The sequence below is a fragment of the Calonectris borealis genome, chromosome Z (genome assembly GCF_964195595.1).
Source record: "Calonectris borealis chromosome Z, bCalBor7.hap1.2, whole genome shotgun sequence".
Classification (NCBI taxonomy): Eukaryota; Metazoa; Chordata; class Aves; order Procellariiformes; family Procellariidae; genus Calonectris; species Calonectris borealis.
The window spans coordinates 31,958,421-31,979,720 of record NC_134352.1 but is presented as its reverse complement, the minus strand read 5'-3'; the positions used below and the strand labels follow the sequence as shown (position 1 = coordinate 31,979,720).

Below are 21,300 nucleotides of genomic sequence, written 5' to 3'. Positions count from 1 at the left end.
TCTTCCCCGCAAGCTTGTCTTTCAGCACATATGGATGGCTTGCTCCTGCGCCTTTAAGATTTTCTTCTTGAAGAATGGCCAGCCTTCCTGGACTCCTTTGCCCTTCAGGACTGCCTCCCAAGGGACTCTGTTAATCAGGCCCCTAAACAGGCCAAAGTCTACCCCTGAAAGTCCAAGCTAGCAGTTTTGCTAACCCCCTTCCTTACTTCTCCAACAATCGAAAACTCTATCATTTTGTGATTGCTGTGCCCAAGACAGCCTCCAACTGTCACATCACCCACAAGTCCTTCTCTGTTCACAAACAACAGGTCCAGCGGGGTGCCTTCCCTAGTTGGCTCACTCACCAGCTGTGTCAGGAAGTTTTCTTCCACACATTCCAGGAACCTCCTAGACTGTCTCCTCTCCGCTGTATTGTATTTCCAGCGGACATCTGGTAAGTTGAAGTGCCCCATGAGAACAAGGGCTAGTGATCATGAGACTTCTCCCAGCTGCTTATAGAATATTTCATCTGCCTCTTCATCCTGGTTGGGTGGTCTATAACAGACTCCCAGCAGGATATCTGCCTTGTTGGCCTTTCCTCTGATTCTCACCCATAAACACTCGACCCTTTCATCACCATTGTCAAGCTCGAGACAGTCAAAACACTTCCTAACATACAGGGCTACCCCACCGCCTCTCCTTCCTTGCCTATCCCTTTTGAAGAGTTTATAGCCATCCATTGCAGCACTCCACTTGTGTGAGTCATCCGACCATGTTTCTGTGATTGCAACTACATCATAGTTTTCCAGCTGCACAATGGCTTCCAGTTCCTCCTGTTTGTTCCACACGCTGCATGCATTGGTGTAGATGCACTTCAGTTGAGCTATTGATCCCGTCACCTTTTTTTGGGGAGAACCTCTAATTCCTACGTGACTGTTCGCAGGTGCTTCCGTGGTTTCTAACACATCAACAACCCTTACATCTTTGCTGCCATGTGCATCTCCATCCCCTACCTCCACTGAGATGGCTATGGTGCTGCGCGCATTAGAACAGGGACATTTCAAATGTGCTGATTGTGGAGCAGACTGAAGGACCTTGCTAGCACACCATCCCTCAAACATTGGCCTGCCGCCCCCAAGCTTACCTCTAGTGAGCCTGGTTTTATCCTTTTCCCCCTTCAAATCTAGTTTAAAGCTCTTTCAATGAGCTCTGCTAACTCCTCATGTCACTTAACTTGTTGATTTCCTCAGGTGGAACTGACAGGCCACAGATTGAATCTGCCTCATGAAACTCTCCCATTTGGTCTGCAGGTCTTCTCTATGAGATGGAGAAAGGTGCTTGAGCACAGGCCCATGCTTTGTCACCATGGAGGGAACAAGAGAGCAGTAGTAGCTACTCCTATGGGTTGGCTGCCTTGTGCAGTCTTCCCCTTTCATCAGCAGAGGCAGCAGCCCAGATGTCCTGGTTTCGGCTGGGGTAGAGTTAATTTTCTTCCTATTAACTGGTATAGTGCTGTGTTTTGGATTTAGTATGAGAAGAATGTTGATAACACACTGATGTTTTAGTTGTTGCTAAGTAATGTTTACACTAGTCAAGGACTTTTCAGCTTCCCATGCTCTGCTAAGTGCACAAGAAGCTGGGAGGGAGCATAGTCAGGACAGCTAACCCAACTGACCAACGGGGTATTCCATACCATATGATATCATGCTCAGTACATAAACTGGGGGTTGGCACGGGCTGGGCATCGGTCAGCGGATGGTGAGTAACTGCATTGTGCATCACTCATTTGGTATATTCTACCATCATCATCATCACTACTACTGCTACTACTACTACTACTACTACTACTACTACTACTATTATTTTCCCTTTCTTTTCTGTTCTATTAAACTGTCTTTATCTCAATCCACAAATTTTACTTTTTTTTTTTTTTTTCCAGTTCTCTCCCCCATATGGGGGCGGGAGGGAGTGAGCGAGCAGCTGTGTGATGTTTGGCTGCCTGCCAGATTAAACCATAACACCAGACCTCCAGGTAAGGAAGTTCCAGTCCTACAGCAGCCACTGCTGCGGTCCGCCTCTATAAAGTAGGCATGGAAGCCAAGTTCAGCCGCTGCAAACAGTCTGCGTAGATGCATGCTTGCATAACATCCAGAATTCATCTTCAGGAAGAGTCAGTGAAATGGATGCTTGGATATTTATGGCATTTAAGGTCCTGTCCTCCCTCACGCCATCATGTGGAAGGTCTATGCAGTAACTCCATACCTCACTAACACTGCCTTAAAACATTATTCCTCTCTTTTGTTGTTTCTGCAGAAAACTAGAAAGAATTGCTCTTGTAGTAAGGTGCAGCAGCACAGCTGGAAGAAAAACAAATCTTTTCTGTTATTAGCTTTCTAGAAGGATATTGTTTTACTACTGAACAGTATGTTTTGGCCCCTATTGAGCTTTCCAACTGTATCAGTACTGGTAGAGATAAAAAAAAGGTTTCCTGAAAAGCTAACAAATTTCTGAGATGTGACTGTCAAAAACTTTCAGCATACTGGCAAGGCTAAACAGCCTGCAACATCTCAAGATATAATGATTTTCAGCTCTCCCTCTGCTGCTCTTCCTTTTAATAGATTGTAAGCATTCGCCATGATACAAAATTTATAATCTACTCTTCCTTTCATAATTTTAGTCATTTTTTCCTGGTACAACAATACACTCTTGTTACAAACATTTTTGTCTGTTAATGCACATATAAGCTGCAGTTATATGAAGCCTCAGCAGGAAAAGAAGAGACACAATGTGACGATAAAGGTTTTTTTTGTTTTCCCTTCTTTTTGGAGCACAGTACAAACTCAAGAGAGGTCAACTGAATTTCGTCTCAAGCGTAACAGCTCCTGTTATGCAGAAACCCAAAAGGAGAGGAAAAAAAGCAAACATTAATTGTAGAAACTTTCTAACACTGAAAACTAACTAATCATCTGTGGGTATATTGCAAAGGTTAGTAAAACAAAGCGCACATTAGCTTACTTTATTTCGGGAGTAACAATTTCTGCTGCTAAACTGTCTGAAGGTTCTTGTCTTCCCAGAGGCATCAACCCTGTGTTAGGAAAGATAAAAAATTTAGCAAGCAAACCAGTAACTTTCTTTAAAAGACCAGAAGTAAACATTGTTCTAGAAGGTTACAGTTTTACAGTAATGCTAGACAATGGAAAATGACACAAAGTCAGGCTACAGCAAGACAGACACACAAGCACAATTTCATTTGGAGAATAATCATTATTTCTGTCTTCACCCATTCTAATGAAGTAATTTTGTAGTGTACTTTCTGCTCATTGTCTTACCTGAGAACTACAAAGCTGTGCAACATTACACATAGAAATAAACTGCAACACATGAAACATCACACACATGAGAAAACAGTATCTCTCTAAAGAAAATCATGTAACTACCCAGAAATCAGATATACATTATAAAAATATCACACTGGGTAGGAGACTAAATTTTCTGATTGACTGAAATAACGTTTGAAGTTTTCAAATGCTTACAAAGTTATGAAGAGCTGAAGCAGCTTTTCACTGCCGATCTTAGAGGAGCTTAAATTTATTCTGTGCTAAACAAAAGCACATTCGATACTCTTCCGAGAAGTCCTGTAAACTTTAGAAAAGATGCATTTAATCTCCTTGTTTGTCCTTTACCTGTAGTGGTGAGTTGACCCTCCTGAGCTTGCACACATCTAAGCTCTTCAATAGTTTCTTTCAAAGAATCCCTTTCTGTTCTTAATCTCTGAATAATTCGAAAGAGAATGAATATCAGTCTTGGCACTACAAATCCACCTTTAACAGTACACAAGTCACCAAAAGGCACAGCCTTCAACACTTTAAAAAGAATTTAATGCAACTCTAGAGATCGTTTTCAAATTAAGGTATCTCAGTCTATTTCATAACAGATAAACATAAATATTATATATTCCACATGAACAGTGTTTTTTTTGAGAAGGGTTGCTGCTCTGTATTACACTTATGGAGGTAAAAATATCAGGGTATAAGCTTACAAAATCAAGATATTAGTGACACAAAGTTCTGGTGCCACATAATAAACAGCATCCACTGAGGCCACTCAGCCATCTTCCTTCTCCCCTCATCGGGGCTGATTCCAAGGGAAAGGGAAGTGAATTAAGAGACTGTAGACTTTTCCCTCACCAAGAAAGCAAGGTTTAGCCAGGAGTGAAATAAAAAGCTGGTGAGTACACAGTCAACATAACAAACGAACTTCATTAACTTCATTTTGTTTGTCTTTTAACAGTGAAAGTGTAAGCAGCGTTTCCATATCCCCTTCTTCCGGTGTGTCAACTGCCCTTGCCATTCACCAGCATCTTAGCTATTGAAGAAAACTAGTTACTTGGGATTCAATCCAAAGAGAACCGAAGAGCAGGACTGGACCACCTTGGGATCTAGACAGATAGGCTCTTCAGTAGCACCAGACAAATACTCTCCCAATTTGCCACAAGTCCCCTTTTGGCAAAAAATAAGAATCTACAAGTAGCACCAAGTTTTTGTCGAGAAGGTTGCCAAGATTCAAAAATGAAAAGAGAAAATGGTAACTATGTAAAGATCCAAGCTGTAGTTTGCTCCAAAATGAAACATGTCCAGTATTACTAAAAGGATAGACCTCAGCTCTGTGTAGGTATAGAGTTGTGTCGGCTGACAGGTCCTTGCATTTCATCCTATTAACAGTTTGATTCACATATATTTTATATTTCAGCCCAAATGGATCCAGGACTTGGAAGCACTTTGGCCAAGAACATTTTGGTGAGGTGTGACAGAGGCTTCTAGTGTATTTCTGAATCCCGCAAGGTGAATGAACTCTGGTGCAATTGTCAGAACAATTGAATAAAGTGTACATTCTGTTAGCACTGAAAGTCATTTCACAAACCCCACAGGTGTTTTTACCATAAATGCTACAGAAGAACAGCTACACAGAGGAGTGTTCAAACTCAGCTGCTGAAAGCAAGGATTCTGCAGTCTGCTACCATCAGTCAGAAAACACCGAGTTGATTAATCAAATGCCAGAATATTTTAATGAATAGAAAAAGCTCTAGGGCTTCATTTGTACACTGCAGACAACATCAACTCATCAAATTATCTTAGTACTTATCACACAATACACCACAGAGATAAAATTCCAAGCTACATAGCTGAAGATGTCGAACACGCTACCACACTTTGCCAGGACATAAAAACAAGGACAAAATCAATTTCAGTAACTGTTTCCAGCATATAACTGACAAGATACCACTATGTAGCTTGTGACCTGTGGTGGGCAACCTTACTGATAAGTATGTGATGACAGGGAACAGAAGGTAACACAGGTAGTGAATCACTAATTCAAATGTTGAGAGGCTTCAGCTGTAATCTACTTCTCACAGGTGCATATCCATTCAAAAGAATGTATTGAAAAACAACATCTGCCCCCAAAAATGCTATTTGCCAGGGGGTAAAACAGAAAACTATATGACAATGGCCTGCAATTCAGATCCTTCATGCAAGATGAAATGGTCCGCCAAGCAATGGGTAAGCCACAGATACACAACCTTGCCATTGTCAAACATAACAAAACTGGAAAAACAAACTTTAAATAAAGAGCAGGAAAGAAAGCCAAAGCACAGTACGAATACAGTTACTATGGGCATTGCAATCTGAACTGAAGGGCAGATGGAAGTGATATCAAGGACAAGTGTCCTCAGGAGTTTGAAAATTCAATAAAATATGGAAATCAAAGACCTATGAACAGAAAATAACTGAAAACTTTCAGTTCAAATGCTATTCAAGTGCAGGGGCTGGAAATTTTGGAAAGAATTGGACAGGAAATACGACTATTGAGGGAAAAGACTATAGAGATTCTGACTGATGGATAGATGGACTTACACTTTAAACAAGCCTAAGAAATTGCTAACTCAAAGTGCTGGCCTTGGTTTGAGGCAGTTTGAGGCACCTGAGTATACATTCCTAAGAAACAAGCCAAAATAAACTGGTGAGAAACAACAGTGTGCAAGAGAATCTAAAAGATCCGTCTTGGCAAGAGAGGACAGAGCAATCGATCGCAGAATCGCTAGCAAATGACAGAGAGGAAGGGAATAGATTGGTATCCATCCTGCGTGTTCCATCTTGGCAGCACAAGATAGATCAACAAGGAGCTGTCACAAAAGGCGAGATTGCCACAAAGGACATGTCCCTTTACACGACTCCTAAGCTTCTTGCTCCAATAGTCATGACTCCACAAAGAGAAGCATGCTGATAGTACCTCAAAGAATGCTTCAGAAAAAATGCAACAGGAATTTAGTTCTAGGATGATACTACAGAAACCCTACTTTAGATCATTTTTCAGAATACATTACAATTACCCTGTGTGTTTATTAACCTTCTCATTTATTAACCTTCTCAAAAGTCCTAGAGTTTTTTCTATTCATTAAGGTTTATTAACCTTCTCATCATAAATGGTCAAGAAACAACTTCAGATCCCAAATATGAAGGCTTCTCCTCTTAAAAATGGGTTGCATATGTTTTTGTACAGTCACTTTATTCCATGCTGTACAGTTCTTAGGTTTAAAAAGGATTTTGTACACAAACATTAGAAAATTTTAAGTGAAAAAAGATTTCCTAATTTAAAAAGCTTGCTGTAAATGGCTAACTATAATTATCATATCTCTGTGTTACAAAGGACACAAAGTTGCTATCACTACTACCAAAAAAATAACACCTTGGCACTTACATCTTTTTCTTTTTGGAGGCTGTCTACTTTTTCTTTCAGTCGTTTGCATTCATAATCTAATTTATCAGCTTTCTTGGATTCTTCAGATAACCTGTTTTGTAGTTCAACTGCCTGTGAGAACAAGAATCAATAATTTGTCTGCAAATATTAATATTAAAACAAAATACACAAGACAAAGTAGCCAATTACCATGCATCATGAGTCATGTTGCAAATAAGTGAAATAGTTACTTATAGGACATACTAAAAACTGCTTTCATCAGTTGTTCTGTGTTTCAGCAAAACCAACAGCATTCATATATTAGGTCTCAGCACAAGCAAAAGAAGCAAAAACTGTGAAGTATTTTCAGTACATTTGAAAACAAGAATTTAAGCCCAAGCATGGTTTACAGAAAAAAGCTATATAGTTCTAATGGATCAAAGAGCTTAGGAAAAGTAGAAAAATCCTTCTTCATTCTGAGAAGCCTAGGAAAAAGAAAAACTCTGAAGAAAGCAAATTATCTACACCTTTTGTTAACTCTATTTCACAAGTCTCACTCAGAATTCAACCACCAGTTTATGCAGTCATAACTCCCAACCTGACTTTTTCCTAATCATTTTTAATACACTAATATAAAGATTCAGCCACAGGCTTATAAACAGTTTTCTTTACGTTAGAAGGAAACATGGCTAACAAAGTTGCACGTGTACTTTCAACTACCGATCAGTAAAGAGCTTTTAAAATTAAATGAGCAGAAATCTGAAAGCAGAAACGATCACTGAAGGGGAGGCAAATCAGTAAGTCTTGCCTTTTCAAAACGCTCAGCCTTTACAAGCAAAGGCTCATTCTCAGAACATTAGTAATGCTCATAATGCAGAGAGCATGGAAGCAAGTAAGCTGAATAAAGACTGTCCTGCAAACATAAAAGCTGAAGAAAGACTCAGCTAAAGACATACAGCTTCTTCTGAAGCAATTCATAAGAAGGGTTTTTCATGGTTTTTAGATTACAGAGAAAGTGATTAACTTAAATTGTGACGCAAAGCAGTAGCCATACCTCCATTAAGACTGCCTAGTGATTCTAATTACCCTTTATTTTAAAATGTGTATCGCTATAGCAAAGTAACTATCAGGCCTAAAAATCTGCATGGTCTTAAGTCTTAGAGAAGACTTAAATTAAAGGCTGCAAAAAAAGCACAGGCCTGCCATTTCTGAGATTATTAGATAAAAAAAAAAAAGACCAAAATGTTAGATATGAAAATATTTCATTTCTCTGATGTAACATCCATCACTGGGGCTATCAGAATAACTACAGGTATTTCAAAAAAAAAAAAAATGCAGGCCTTCACCTGTGATCGTGCCCTCACTTGCAAAATAGATATATTTTCATCTCAGATGGAAACAAATGCATTAATGTTTGTAATCACTCATGCTATGGTGATGGTATGCAGAAAAAAACAGCAGGAAATAAATTGCCTTGAATCAGGACTTGGGAGCGTATAGAAAAATATACAGCTACATGATAATGCAGAAGACTAAAAAAAAAAATGAACTGCCATCACAATTTACTGAGCATTATCTGATGTACGGAATGAATAAAGCAGGAATCTTGCAGCAAAGAAAAGCAAGACATACTGTTAAAATATACCAGAATGCACATGCACAAAGGGGCTGAATTAAAATTACAAAAAATAATCCTGGAATCTTCACATTTCAATTCTTCATGCTGCAATAAAAAGTTTCTTAGAAAATGCTTGTGCTTGCTTTCAGAAAAGTGAACAAAAACTCTTAAATAAATAAATGCTATTACATCTCCCAGCACAATACACCACCACTAACCTCATCTCACAGAAACTGCTGAGTGGGGTGAAGATGCGATTTCCTTGCAGATCACTATAGGAGTTTGAACCAAGCACTTTCATCTGCACAGCACAGAGCTTCTAAGCAAAAGAAATAACTCCTCTGATGGCTTCATCATGAGTGGGGTTGGATCCTTCACACACCAGGCAAGACACATTCCACTACAGGGGCACACTAGTGCTCAGCAGTGACATAACATCAGAATCCTTATACCTGGCATAATTCTTATAGCACAATTTAGGATTCCCAGAAATTAATTTTGTGACAGCACGTGATTCACAGGCAGGTCTCAAAAGGAGCCCAGCCTTACAGACACTGAAGGCAAACACACTATGTGTTCGTTTTGAGGCACTGTGGTTAGGTGAAGAAAACTCACATCTTTTATGAGACACCTGAGGTTTATTCCAATCTCAGTCAGTGGAACAGTTCTGTACAAATCAACAGCTCCTCAGACATGAAATCCTACTGATAAAACACAGGGAATGATGAAGAAAAGGAGGAGTACTTTTGCAGCACAAATAATGGGACTGCCCATTCCCAAAATCCTTATTGTTGGTGAAATAAGAACAATCAAATGCAGATGTTGAAGTTACACAACTGTATCACATGCTCAGCTGTTCAATGGAGTGAAATATTTGTTGCCAGTAAACGTGATGCTACTCATATGTGAAAGGCCATTGCTTTCTACATTTACTTTCCCCTTTGATTGTCTGTTATTTCAGGATTTTTCTTGTCCAAGGTTTTTTTTTTCCCTGGTGGAATAATTTGGACTGTATTTACAATTAGCCCATAGAGGCTGAAGCTAGTTGTCTTTATAACAAGATGGCCAGGTGCAGGGAAAAAGCTATCAAGTCTTAGGGACACATATTGCTCCCGGGCTTGCAATGTTGTTAGTGGTTGTTTCTGTATTTTTATTCTGCTGTAAACTGACATATAGGGACCCCTGTGTCATGACCATTAGAGCTTATGAGCAGGCACTACTACTTTAACGAATCACGCTCTGTCTGGCCCTGTAACAAGAATCCCAGAATGATGTCATGTCAATGTAGTGTAGAAGGAGAGAGAAGATTAAGCACATCTTCCACCTTTACAGAAACAGGATCACATGGCACTTTGATAAGCAGGAGGATAAACAGATGCCTTTCACTCCAGAGAGTGGGCTGGTGACACATTTTGTACTCTGCTGGGTGCATATAAACAATAGGGATGATATGCGTCCTTCTCAATTCATAACCGGACAAATTCAGACGTATCAGACAAGCTAGAACCTTAAAAAAAAAGAGGTTACTTAACCACTGGAATAACTTACCTCAGCTCTAGTGCGTTCTTCACTGCTGGAAATTTGTTAAGTGAAAAGAGAATACTTTTTCTGAAAGAAGAGGCTCTAATTCAAGCCCCACTGCTGAATATGAATTAGGAATAATTTGAGAAAAAAACTTAACATCTGTTGATTTTTTTAAAAGTAAGAAATATTGCTTATTGGCAAACTAATGTAAACTTGAAATAACAGTAAGAATTGCAGGAAAGAAGGACAAAGGTAGTACCTACAAAACGTGGAAGTCTTCCAAACACAAGGAGATGTTTGTTCATAATTTCTTTTTTCCTTTGAGGTATTAGCCACATTATGGAGAGAAAGTGTTGAACAATACAGAGAACTGTTGCACTGATGATGTCTGTTCTCACCTGTCTCTTGTATGTTTCCAGCTGACTGCGTGCTGCGTTGGCCTTCCTTAGTTCTTCTTCCAGGCTCACAGTATTTTGCATGTACATCGTATTCTTCTCTTCTAAGAGTTTCACTTGCCGTCGCAAATCACCCAGGTCTTCCAATTTCTTTTTGTATGACTCTACCTGGCTTTCTAACTTGGCTACTTTATCAGAAGAATGCCTGGAGGGACAGATTTGTATCAAATTTGTACTCTGAAAACTACAAAATGAAATGTCCTGAAGCTTCCTCAGTATTTTGCCTTGATGCAGAAGACATTCTGAGACATCATGGGGAGAACAAGAAAGCAATCATATCCTCCTATTACTATTGTTTTCACTTTTAAATTGTCTGCTTCCCTCCCATAACTATTTGTCAACTCAAAGAGCTGCTGATGGAGGTACTTTTAGACACTATCACTCTTTCTAACACAGCCACTTTATCTGCTTCTAATCTTAAAATGATAGCTAAAGCACCTTCACTCCCACCCATTTCCTTTCAATTCTAAATCAATCCTCAGTCCTGTATTTTACAAGGCTAAAGAATAAAATTTTCTGCCCTTCAATTTGCTTTAATGATAGTCAGGAATAAAATCATAAAAATCTATCTCCTGAGCAGCATATACTTCATGACACAGAAGTACCACAACAGCTTTGGAGCCTGATTCGTTCTCAAAAAATGAAACACCAGGCTCCGTTCATAACATTCCAGAGGTTTTTCAATCCAGCTGGTGCACTGCCAGGACAGCAACAGCCATCACCCCCAACCACCCACACCTCCACTACTATTACTGTCCCAGTTTCATTTTAGAACCAGCTGATTTACCAACTCAATTTCCTACAAAATCTGGAGAATCCCCCATTGAATTGATGGTCAATTTATGGGACATCGAGGCAAGCCAAATCTCCTTAATCCCCAAGGAAGTGCAGAGCCTCTTTCTGGGGCAAAGAATTACTCTTTGAATGCATGCTTCCCACACAAACAGTTTATGGAATTGTGCAGCCTGACAGGCTCATTCCTTATATTAATGACAGAGGAGGTAAAGACAAAGAGCTTTGGTAGAAAGCTGATGGTGAATTAGAAAAGGCAGCATTAAAATAAAACTTGCTAGACTGGCTAGAAAGAGTGATACAGGTGGGTAGTGGCTAACTGTTCTGAATAACCCATGGCAGCGAGATGCCACCACTGAAGGATTATGTTCCATAGTAAAAGGGGCTGCCCTACCCTATAAATCTCTAGCATCATCAAATCATGACAACTTTGGGTGCTAAAATCCAAAAAGGCAAAGAGAGCTGTAACAGTTGTTGTTCACATTAGCATCATATGATGAACCAAAAGCGCACCCAAAGTCCAAATAATGCAAACCCAGGAAAGGAAAGGGTCTAGTTCCCTGACGAGAACATATGCCCAAGTCATGATGAAGATGAGTAGAGAATACTTAAGAGATCAGTGAGTGACTTGTTATGACCATAAGATGGTGCAGGATTGCTAAATTTACTAATAGTTATTGATTAGGTACATAATAAATAACTAATTTATTTAAGAAGAATTGTACGGTGGTCTGTGTACTTAACTGGAGGATCCAAAAGAACCTTGGCATAGAGAAGGTGTTTACATTTACTATTAAAATTATTTAAACAAAAGCTAATGAAGACTAAGTACACAAATTATATGGATTAAAAGTTAATAGTTAAAAAAGGGTTAATGGAACAGAGTTTACCTGAGTACATCTATCTCATCCTTCAAAGACTGAGCCTCCTCTGCCAATGTAGTAAGCTCTTCTGTTTGTTGTCTCAATTCAGCAATTTCCTTTTCTAGTTCTTCACAACGTATTCGATAGTCATCTTTGGCAGCTTCTAATCTGCAGAAATGAAGTAAAACAGAAAATAATTTCTCAGCTTCAGCCACAGTCACCCTTCCTCCTCATCATACTCTCTAAAAACACCCTTCTGGTGCAGTGAAGGAGAACAGCAGCCCAATGTCTTTATCCAAAAACAAAGAAACAGATTGACTTTTTTGACGTTCCCAATTTGACATCAGTCTTTCTATTTGAAAGATCACAAGGTACTGTATGTTCTCAGAACGATAAATCCTGAGGTTTTTCTGTCATAGCAATTTTTCACAATAGAAGCTCAAGCAGAATTTTCCACCTTTTTTCATCTTGGGGCATGGAGAGTTTGAACATGACATCTTTATCCTAAGATTTTGTTCAGCAGTTCAACTCCTATACACGTTCAACAATATTGACCTGATTGTCAGATGTTCTAAATGCTGTAGAACTCTCACCAAGGTGGCTTTATTTATTTACTTATAAAGAACCTGTACCAGTACGTCTGAAGAACCAAGTCATACATTTAGTTATCTAATTAGCATGTAAAGAACTCAGACCAAAGATTCTGGAGTGAACTACTTACATGCAGTGTACGCAGGCAAAGCTGCATTAACCTGGCAGTGAACAAAGGGAATAACTAAGAGAAACTTTGTCAAAGCATTTTGAACGAATGGAAAAGGACACAACCTGGCACATGAAGTCCTATTGTGATTTTGATCTGAAATTAAAATAAAAACAATCCAGAAATGCATGAAAAAAAAAAACAACCCAACAAACAAGTATTCTATCCATTAATTCAAGGCGTCCAAAAAGAATCTACAAGAATGGAGACAAGAGAGAGTCAGTAGGTCATCTAAACCATATACAACAAAGATTTGGATCATGATAGACACGAGCTGTCAAAGGCAAAAAGCCAAGACTGGGAGAAAAACTGTTGTACCACACTGGGCATCAGTTAAGCTGTACATATGTCCTGTTTGGTCAGGTAGAGCTAGAGAAGGAATACACACAAATTGCCATCAGAAGCCATATGCTATGAAGGCAGGGGAAGGAGGTAAAGGAGATTGGGAGATGAGTCTCACACATGAGAAGAGTTTAGAAAGACCTGCAGAACCTGAAACTCGAGTAACAGGCAGTACAGATATTGCATATGGGGAGAAAACCTATTCAAACAGCAATTGATAATAGACTCAGGTAGGAACCATTCCAGACCATGGAGATGAGTAAGGAGAAATAAAAGGCGACATTAGAGAGACATCACTACATCATTCCTTCACATGGTAGATGTATAGAAAGAAGAAAACCAGGCACTAGCTGCTATGAAAGAGAAACACTGAACATTTTTTAAGAAACTGAAGGGAGAGGGTGTGCCTGAACACGCAAGAAAGAGGCTTAGCCAGAGGAAGTGAAAAAATGGCAAAACAGGCAAAAAAGGAAAGTTACATGGCAGCTGACAAAAGAATTAGAAAATGGCAACCAGAAGAGGACAGAAAGAGAAGAAAAACTGGTAGTGCAAAGGAATACCATAGTTTCACTCACAAAGGATAGGGAAAATACAGCAATAAGAATGAAAAGATGATGGTAAAGTGGACCAGCTTTCTTCAGCAGAATAGGCTTACATCGCCTGAAAGCAACAGTCAAAAGGACCAGGAAGGATATTGAAAGAGGAACTGTATTTCCACGTGTTGAGGAAATGCAAATGAAGAGCAGAGCTCATTTGCGGATAATCTCCATCTTTCAGATATGAAACAATTTGTTTTCAAACTCAGAGGACACACTTTGCTCTATAATAATACCACCTGTAGTACTGCCCATAGCAAACTTTCAGCTAGGAATTCCCACACCTTAAAAATACAATCAGAATAATTTACATAGAGGAAAGCACGCTACTTTTAATTCTCACTGATTTTGAAAAACAAGGGTGAAATGATTGCACACAAACAATTCAAAATAAGTTCAGAGTAGAGACTGACATGTATAAGCATTTCAGCATTAAGAAATTATGCATTTTTGTATGCTGGAGCTTGTAAAGGGGTAAATCGTAACACGTACATCACTGTAAAAACCTTACTACTGTGGCTATACCACCCATTATACTAATTCATAATTGCCAGCAGAACCAGAAGTATATGTCATGTCTGTTGCCAGCTACAAACAAACAATCTAATCAAGTGTAGCTTTTATACCTGAATGTTTCCTCTTGGAGTTGTTCTAGTTGTGTCTGCAGCTGCAAGTGCCTACGACCTGCAGGGCTGTTGGGATCTTCAATGGAATCAGACTGATTTAAACGTTCCATCAAAATCTGGTTCTCAGCGAGCAAGCTGCTTTTCTCCTCTTGGAGGGCTGCAACCTGTTGTAATAAAAGCATAAACTGGAATAACTGAGCTATCCAGCTATAGAGAGCAATTTTTTTTCGTGTGCATAATAAAGTATCAATACAACCCACAAACGGAAACACACAGGCTTCAATAATCACGTTTCACAAGAATATGCTGTAACATTAACAGGTATTCAATTGCTAAATGATATAACCAAGATATTGTAACATTAGGGGCAGATTTACCACACAGAAAACATAACTATTCTTAACTATTCTTATTCTCTTTAAGCATCTAAAGAAAAAGTCTTAGCTATCACAGGAGATAACCTCATTATAGTAAAGTCTGCATACTTTCCCAACAAACAAATAAAACTAGCCCTCCATAGTAAAGCTTTTAAAACTCATTTCCAAAAGAAACAATGCCTATCAATCACACAGAATATCCAAGTCTGGATATCCAAGGGACGGGTTTGCCTTTCCTAGACTTTTTTTTTTAATCCAGTGGCCAACTGCAAGCAGATCTGAAACAGGAACACAGTCCCAAAGATGACTCAGTTTCTGCCGATGTTGCGAAAACAGGCAGTAGGGCAAAGAACCCAAAGTGCTGCAAGTCAAACAACAGCTGAATCATGGGTTCATATATTATTAAATAGTATAGAATTAACATGGAGGAGGAGAAGGGGAAGAGAGGGAATGTGAACATCTCAACAGAAGGAAATGGTTCAGTAAGAGCCTGAATCATCAAATACACCAAATTCAACCATGACACACAAATCAGCTTCATTAGTTCTAACAGTTACTGGACTACTTGGCAAAAGCCTGAATTAAACTCCAAAGATGGGCAGTAATGGCAACGCCTTTCGCGGCTCCCACTTTACACTCCTCGTGTCTTCCTGATGAGGTATGCTTGATTTACGATAAGGCTTAGTTTACATCCATACACAGCTGACAGACTACAGTAACTTCTGACTTGGATTTAACTCTTAACTAGAACCGTTACAACAGCATAACCTCTATTAGTTCTCTAACGCAAGAGTTGAACCACACCGCTCAACCCCTTCCTACCTGAATGAAAAAGAGTTTTGTTAGTATGAATCATTTTAATACTTGCAACATTGCATCAAGATAAGAAAACAATGAAATTCACTCTGCTAGCACAAGTAAAGCAAAATAATTACTGTGCAATTTTCATCTCCCTTTTAAAAACTATGTTTCCACACTATACTTCCCGTTTTCAGCTTCCTAAAAATAACACATCTCTTTCCCACTTAAAAATTAATATGTACAACATAGCAAACCTACCTGCATATCTAACTCATGACATCTCTGGGCAATTTCTTCTTTTGTTGCTAGTGCTTCATTTAATTCTTCTGTGGTTTTCTTCAGCTACCATAAACAACAAACATTTATAGTTTCATCACTCTCTGTGAAGTGTCTAAAAATATCCTGAACTACATGACTGTAAAATTATTTTTACATTTAGGTAATATATTAAATGTTTGGAAAACTGAAGCAATTCCGCTCATATAAAGAAACAAAGAAGCAGATATGATTACTGTTGAGTTTGTGTGACAGTAAAATGTAAACATACCTAAAAGTAATATTAAAAATACATTAGAATTATTACATCTGTTCCATGAATTGAGTCAAAAAATCCTGACGAACTTGGGTCTGAAGAGCTCATCAACTCTGTACGCTGAAAAAATTGTCAATACCACTTTTCTTTACGGATGCAAAGAGTGCATAATTTCAGTTTTCAATCTACTTTCCAAATACAGAAAGGATTGGAAAGTGGAATAGAGGGAATGGACAATTAGGGTAAAATCTCTCTAGTCACTGGAAGCTACTCTTACTGCACAACAGGAATACAACTAACATGGTGGGGGAGAAGCCGACCCTTTTGAAAAAGGCATTGAATTTTGTAAGCAGTGGGAAATGTTCAGATACTTCCCTTCAAAGGCTTTAAGTTCAAAGATATGTATCTTGCAAGTTTGCATATGAATGCAGTTAAGATAACATAAAAAACATAGCTGCAAGAAAATTGGCCTGATAAAACAGGTGCATGCATATTATGTATACAGAGATATAGATATATATTATTATATATGATGAATTTCAGATGGGCTTTCTCAAACAGCATCATCATATCTTATTTTTTCAAGTTTATTTCTCAAGAACCTGTTGACATACAAAAATTAAGTCCATCTGCCAGAATTTACATACTTCTGCAGAGAAAGCATGGGAACATCACTGTACTATACTTCTTCTTAATTAGAAAAAACCTGAGGAAGTAGGACAGTATCAGCATGAGGCTAAGCTAGTAAAAAAACAATTGGTTTTGCATATTCTTTAAATATATCAGATGGAAGGATTCTCTTTGAAAACTTCTCTTATATATTGTAACAGTTCCCAGAACTGCTTTAAGGATTTTTGGGGTTCTTTTATCTATAGGGTTTTTTTAAACATATTTGGAAGTAGGAACTGGCAAAAAAAGTTTTATTCAAATACTACACATTTTTTTATCCTTCTTTCTCAATACCCAAAGATTTGCATCAGTCTGCAGTTTTGCTATACTATGTCATACAGCTAAACTTGTTTTCCAAACTGAGTTTTTCTCTCCTTTAAATACACAAAATAGGTAAACTTAATTTAAAAAGCAAAAGGACTTGAAATACTGAAATTTAGTTTTCCAATCCTTATTTGAATTTCTCACAAAACCCTTTCACGATTAAAGAAAAAAAGACAGACTTAATAAAGCAAAATGGCCACTGATGTGCTATGATTGAAGGAAAAGAAACATCTGGTCTTAGATACCTGCCGATCAAGGTCAACGTAAGCATCATTTCCAACAGAGACTGGAGATTCTTTACTCATCAACTGTAATTAGATCACACTGGATTAGAAAAAGCAAGGATTTACTTTTATATTAAAAGCTAAGCTTCAACAAAACACCAAGCTGATTTTAACTTTTGGGAGCTTCAGTATGACTTCATTCGGAAGTTTTTAACTTCATGTTTATATATGCCATATTCAGAAACAATTACAGAAAGAAATCTTCAGAATTTATAATATTTAAAGCACCATAAAAGAAATCTTACATCATCTCTTTTTCTTCTGAAAATGCACATTCTCTACCTATGATGAAACCTATGTACCAAAACATACTTTGCTAAGAATTTTATTGAAGTGGCATTGGAATGATGGTAGCTATCAACACTCCATGCAAGACCTGCCTTTAATTGTTCTCTGCCAGTGGTTTTCATTTTTTGATCACTTGGAAATTCACATCAATTTATTTATTTATTTAACTAAAGTTGGGGACATACTTATCTCAGCTAATTGTGCAAAACAAAGATGATCAAAATTCCTGCTCTGGAGTTGTCTGTAATTTGCAAATTTAAAAAGAAAGTCTATAGACAGCATTCCTGAAATTCTTGAGAGTATTACAATTCCTTGTATACTAATGGTATACAAGTATGTATACTAATGCTATACAAGGCTGGTATACAATGGCAGTGGTTTTAGTCTAGGAAACATTACTTTTAGCCATGACTTTAAAAAAAAAAAAAAAAGGCAAGCCCTCCAAATTGACTGGTGTGCTTATTAAGAGATGAAAAGCTGATAAGAAAGTAAGCTTTCTTTCAGTAACCCACTGATAGCTACACAGGTAGCTAAAGGTTAAATCAAATATAACAGAAGTTGTAACCCAAAGACCTCCTCCCACCCACCTGCAGCAAACATATTAAGGCAAAGTTATTACTGAAAGTTGTAAGACATAAAAAGGAACAGTCTTTCAAATAAGAAATACGTTGTAACTAACTCAAACGGCAGCATTACAGAACCACACTGATGGTTTCTATCATCCTGTCCAAACACAAAATGTTTTATGAGTTCTCCAATGACTCCATGATTCATGGAAGTTACAATCAAAAAGTCCCTATCCTAACTAAAATAAGGACAAGATTTCTTTCCAAAGGCCTCCTGTCCAGCCTGGTCACTCTCGCCAGAGACAAGGCTTCCTTTATTCCTTCCAGAAATCAGTGCTTTTGCATTTCTTTTCATTGGCAAAGTTCCTCGGATACACAGCACAGAGCTTTCATTTCTTCTCCATCTTTTCTGTTTGTACCACTGTGTACAAGAGAAAATCTCTGTTTGGCATTTACATCATTCAAATATTTATACACTTATGTTCCTCTCCTTCCCCTCCTCCATAATTGGGATTTAGCTGCATACCACATGCTTAAATTCATCTATCTGTCCTCAACAGTCCTCCTCAGACCTTGACGATGTTTGCTGTTAACTGATGAATTCCTTCCATTTTGTTTACATCTTTACAATGACAAACTACTCCAAAATGAACTGTTCCATAAACCCCAGATTCCCTATAACAGTAATTAGAAAGTCCCTCGCCTCAGAGCTGTCCCCTGAAAAATTAAGTCACGTGTCTTCTTTATTACCATATATAAAGGCATTACAAACTTGTATTTAATTTAGGGCCACGTTTTCTAAGCTGATTATCATTTTGCCATCCAAAACAAGAATTTCCAATCCCTCTCTGCTCTGTGACGTTTATACACATTTCAATTACTCCATTTCACTAGCTACTGTTTAAAATGCCTTTCCAGATGATTAACAGGGATATCCATATTAACCAAACACTGAACTCTTTCTCTCTATTCTATATCCCACAACACTGTTCACAAACACACTTCAGACACTAAGTTCGTTCCACCCGTTAAGCTAGTACTTTCCAACTGGCAGGCCCCAGGCAGCACACAGCCTGCAAGGGTATACAACAGCATGTCCCTGCCAGCCACCTCCCCCTTCTGGCCCTAGCACAACTTCCTCTTCAGAAACCCAGCTTACAGGCCTGCCCAAGACTTCACTGTAGGAGGAATACAAGAGGCTGCACAACCCACTAGAGGCCACTGTGGTGTTGCTGCTTTCTGTGGATTACAGTAAAGGAAGCAGGCCAAAGCCAATAATATAATCCCTTTATCCTTCAATGGGTTTTGCCATCTCTCCCCAAACTTCCTATCCTTAAGAACCCTTAGCAGAAATGTCCAGAAAAGAGGACATTAGCTTGAGAAGGATTAGATGTTCAACAGAATTTGTGAATTTAACTCCACAGGGTGCATCACGAATGTCATGGGAAGTGTGCATGAGGCACTGAGGGTAAGAGCCACAGACACATGTGCAGATGACTGACTCAATGCAACAAGAAGTATCTTGCTATCTTATGGCCTCTGATACGGTGGGGATGCTAAAGAAGAAATCTAAGGGATTGTGCTGCATCCAGTATCATGACCAGACAAGGAACAGGAATGAGATTGCCAGATTACTCACAAGTAATACAGGAATCCAACTTCTGATCATCAGTTAACAATAAACTGAAGTTAAGAAGTGCGGTGAAAAGGGAGAGTTATCAGGGTGAAGGCCTGCCTCCATTTTTTCCCTACACATCTCCCCACACACTGTATGGACAATGGTATATGTAAGCAAATGTCTTGACTGTGCTCTGCTTCTGGATTGCCTCTACCCAGTTTCTCCCCGCTTAATAGCAAACACTTTACCGTAAACAGCACAACAGCACAGCTAATAAGGTACAACTCCACCCACCTATCCAAACTTCTCTCTCTTTAATAAAATTTCCTGAAAAATTCAATAAAAGTTTTACCGACTGCTGTGATTTAGGATTCCATATGCATACATACGTCAACTCAAAACACACACTACAGCTTCCATCTACCTAAAAAATATAAGGTAACAGGCTTGCCTTGTTTCCTCTATTCTTCACTTTGTTTCTTGTCGGTCACCATTCTCTGATACTACTGAGGTTTAGAGCTCCAAAATGCTTGTTTCATCAGTTACCTGCTCAATGGCATATTAGCTCTTTCTGCATTATTTATTACTAATCTGATGATACTAGTAGGTTGTTAATAATTTTTAAAGCAAATTTCCTTACTATGTTCTGCTATATATCTCCTTTATTTACAAGCTCACATTCAGACAAATACCTGAAATACTGCTGTAGTTTCAGTGCCTCACATGCAACCTGCAAGTGTGATATTAGAACATATGGTCTTGAGAGGTATGGGTCAATGGCAATACTTCTGAGTTTAGAGTGGCAAACTTTATTTCATTTGTATTTCAATTGGCTGACTCAAGAGAACAAAAAGCAAAAGGAAGTGGTCTTCTCATTCTCTCTCCACAGCTGCAAGTTTTCTTCAGGAGCAAACAGGTGGGCATAAAGGTCTACCTTCACAATTTTGCAGCACTGGAACTGGCTTTCAGCTCCAAACTCACAATTTAGCTCAAGTATACTATTATCATCTATTTTCACATGTGCCTTTAATGGATGATGATATGCAGAGATTTTACAAGTGAATTGATTATAAAAAGGGAAATAAAAAAAAAGTCTGCAAAATCAAGCAATTGCATTAGGCCTCTACAGTAGAAGGAAGAGTCTGCTTAAGAGCTTCCCACAGTGAAAAAGCAAGCAACTAGCATTTACTTCCTTGCTCTTTTTCTGGTTTATTTTGCATATTTAGAATGAAGACCTGAAGTAGCACAAGTATTTGTTCAATATGTCACTTAAAATCAGAAGAGCTTATTCTGTGGTGAAGAGGTCAGTCTGGATTTTAAATGGTACAATAATGTGGACAATATGGCAATTTTTGTAATTCTTTGTCTAGTTTCATGAGAAGCAGTTGCCATTCCCTGTTAATCCTTTACATCTATACGTTTCCATGCTCATAGCTTTGGTATGATATCTTACAAAATACTTGTACATCTGCTAATTTTATATTATTAAAACCCTCACTTTTTAACTGCTTTGCTTGTGAAATGTGAACAGGTTTTGTTGTCATGGATACA

At 38.4% G+C, this 21,300-nt stretch overlaps 1 protein-coding gene across 4 annotated transcripts in view; it reads right to left on the bottom strand.

The window, feature by feature from the left end:
* The window catches only part of HOOK3 (hook microtubule tethering protein 3), a 94,330-nt gene that overhangs the window by 30,503 nt on the left and 42,527 nt on the right, over positions 1-21,300 (bottom strand). For 3 of the 4 annotated variants that reach the window (XM_075137064.1, XM_075137063.1, XM_075137066.1), the window contains exons 7-14: positions 17,239-17,301; positions 15,727-15,810; positions 14,291-14,454; positions 11,994-12,134; positions 10,255-10,456; positions 6,736-6,846; positions 3,663-3,750; positions 2,995-3,064 (exon numbers count right to left, since the gene is read on the bottom strand). In XM_075137064.1, coding sequence (XP_074993165.1) covers positions 2,995-3,064; positions 3,663-3,750; positions 6,736-6,846; positions 10,255-10,456; positions 11,994-12,134; positions 14,291-14,454; positions 15,727-15,810; positions 17,239-17,301 — 923 coding nt within the window. The remainder of the gene's footprint in view (positions 1-2,994; positions 3,065-3,662; positions 3,751-6,735; positions 6,847-10,254; positions 10,457-11,993; positions 12,135-14,290; positions 14,455-15,726; positions 15,811-17,238; positions 17,302-21,300) is intronic. The other variant, XM_075137065.1, reaches the window with a different exon arrangement.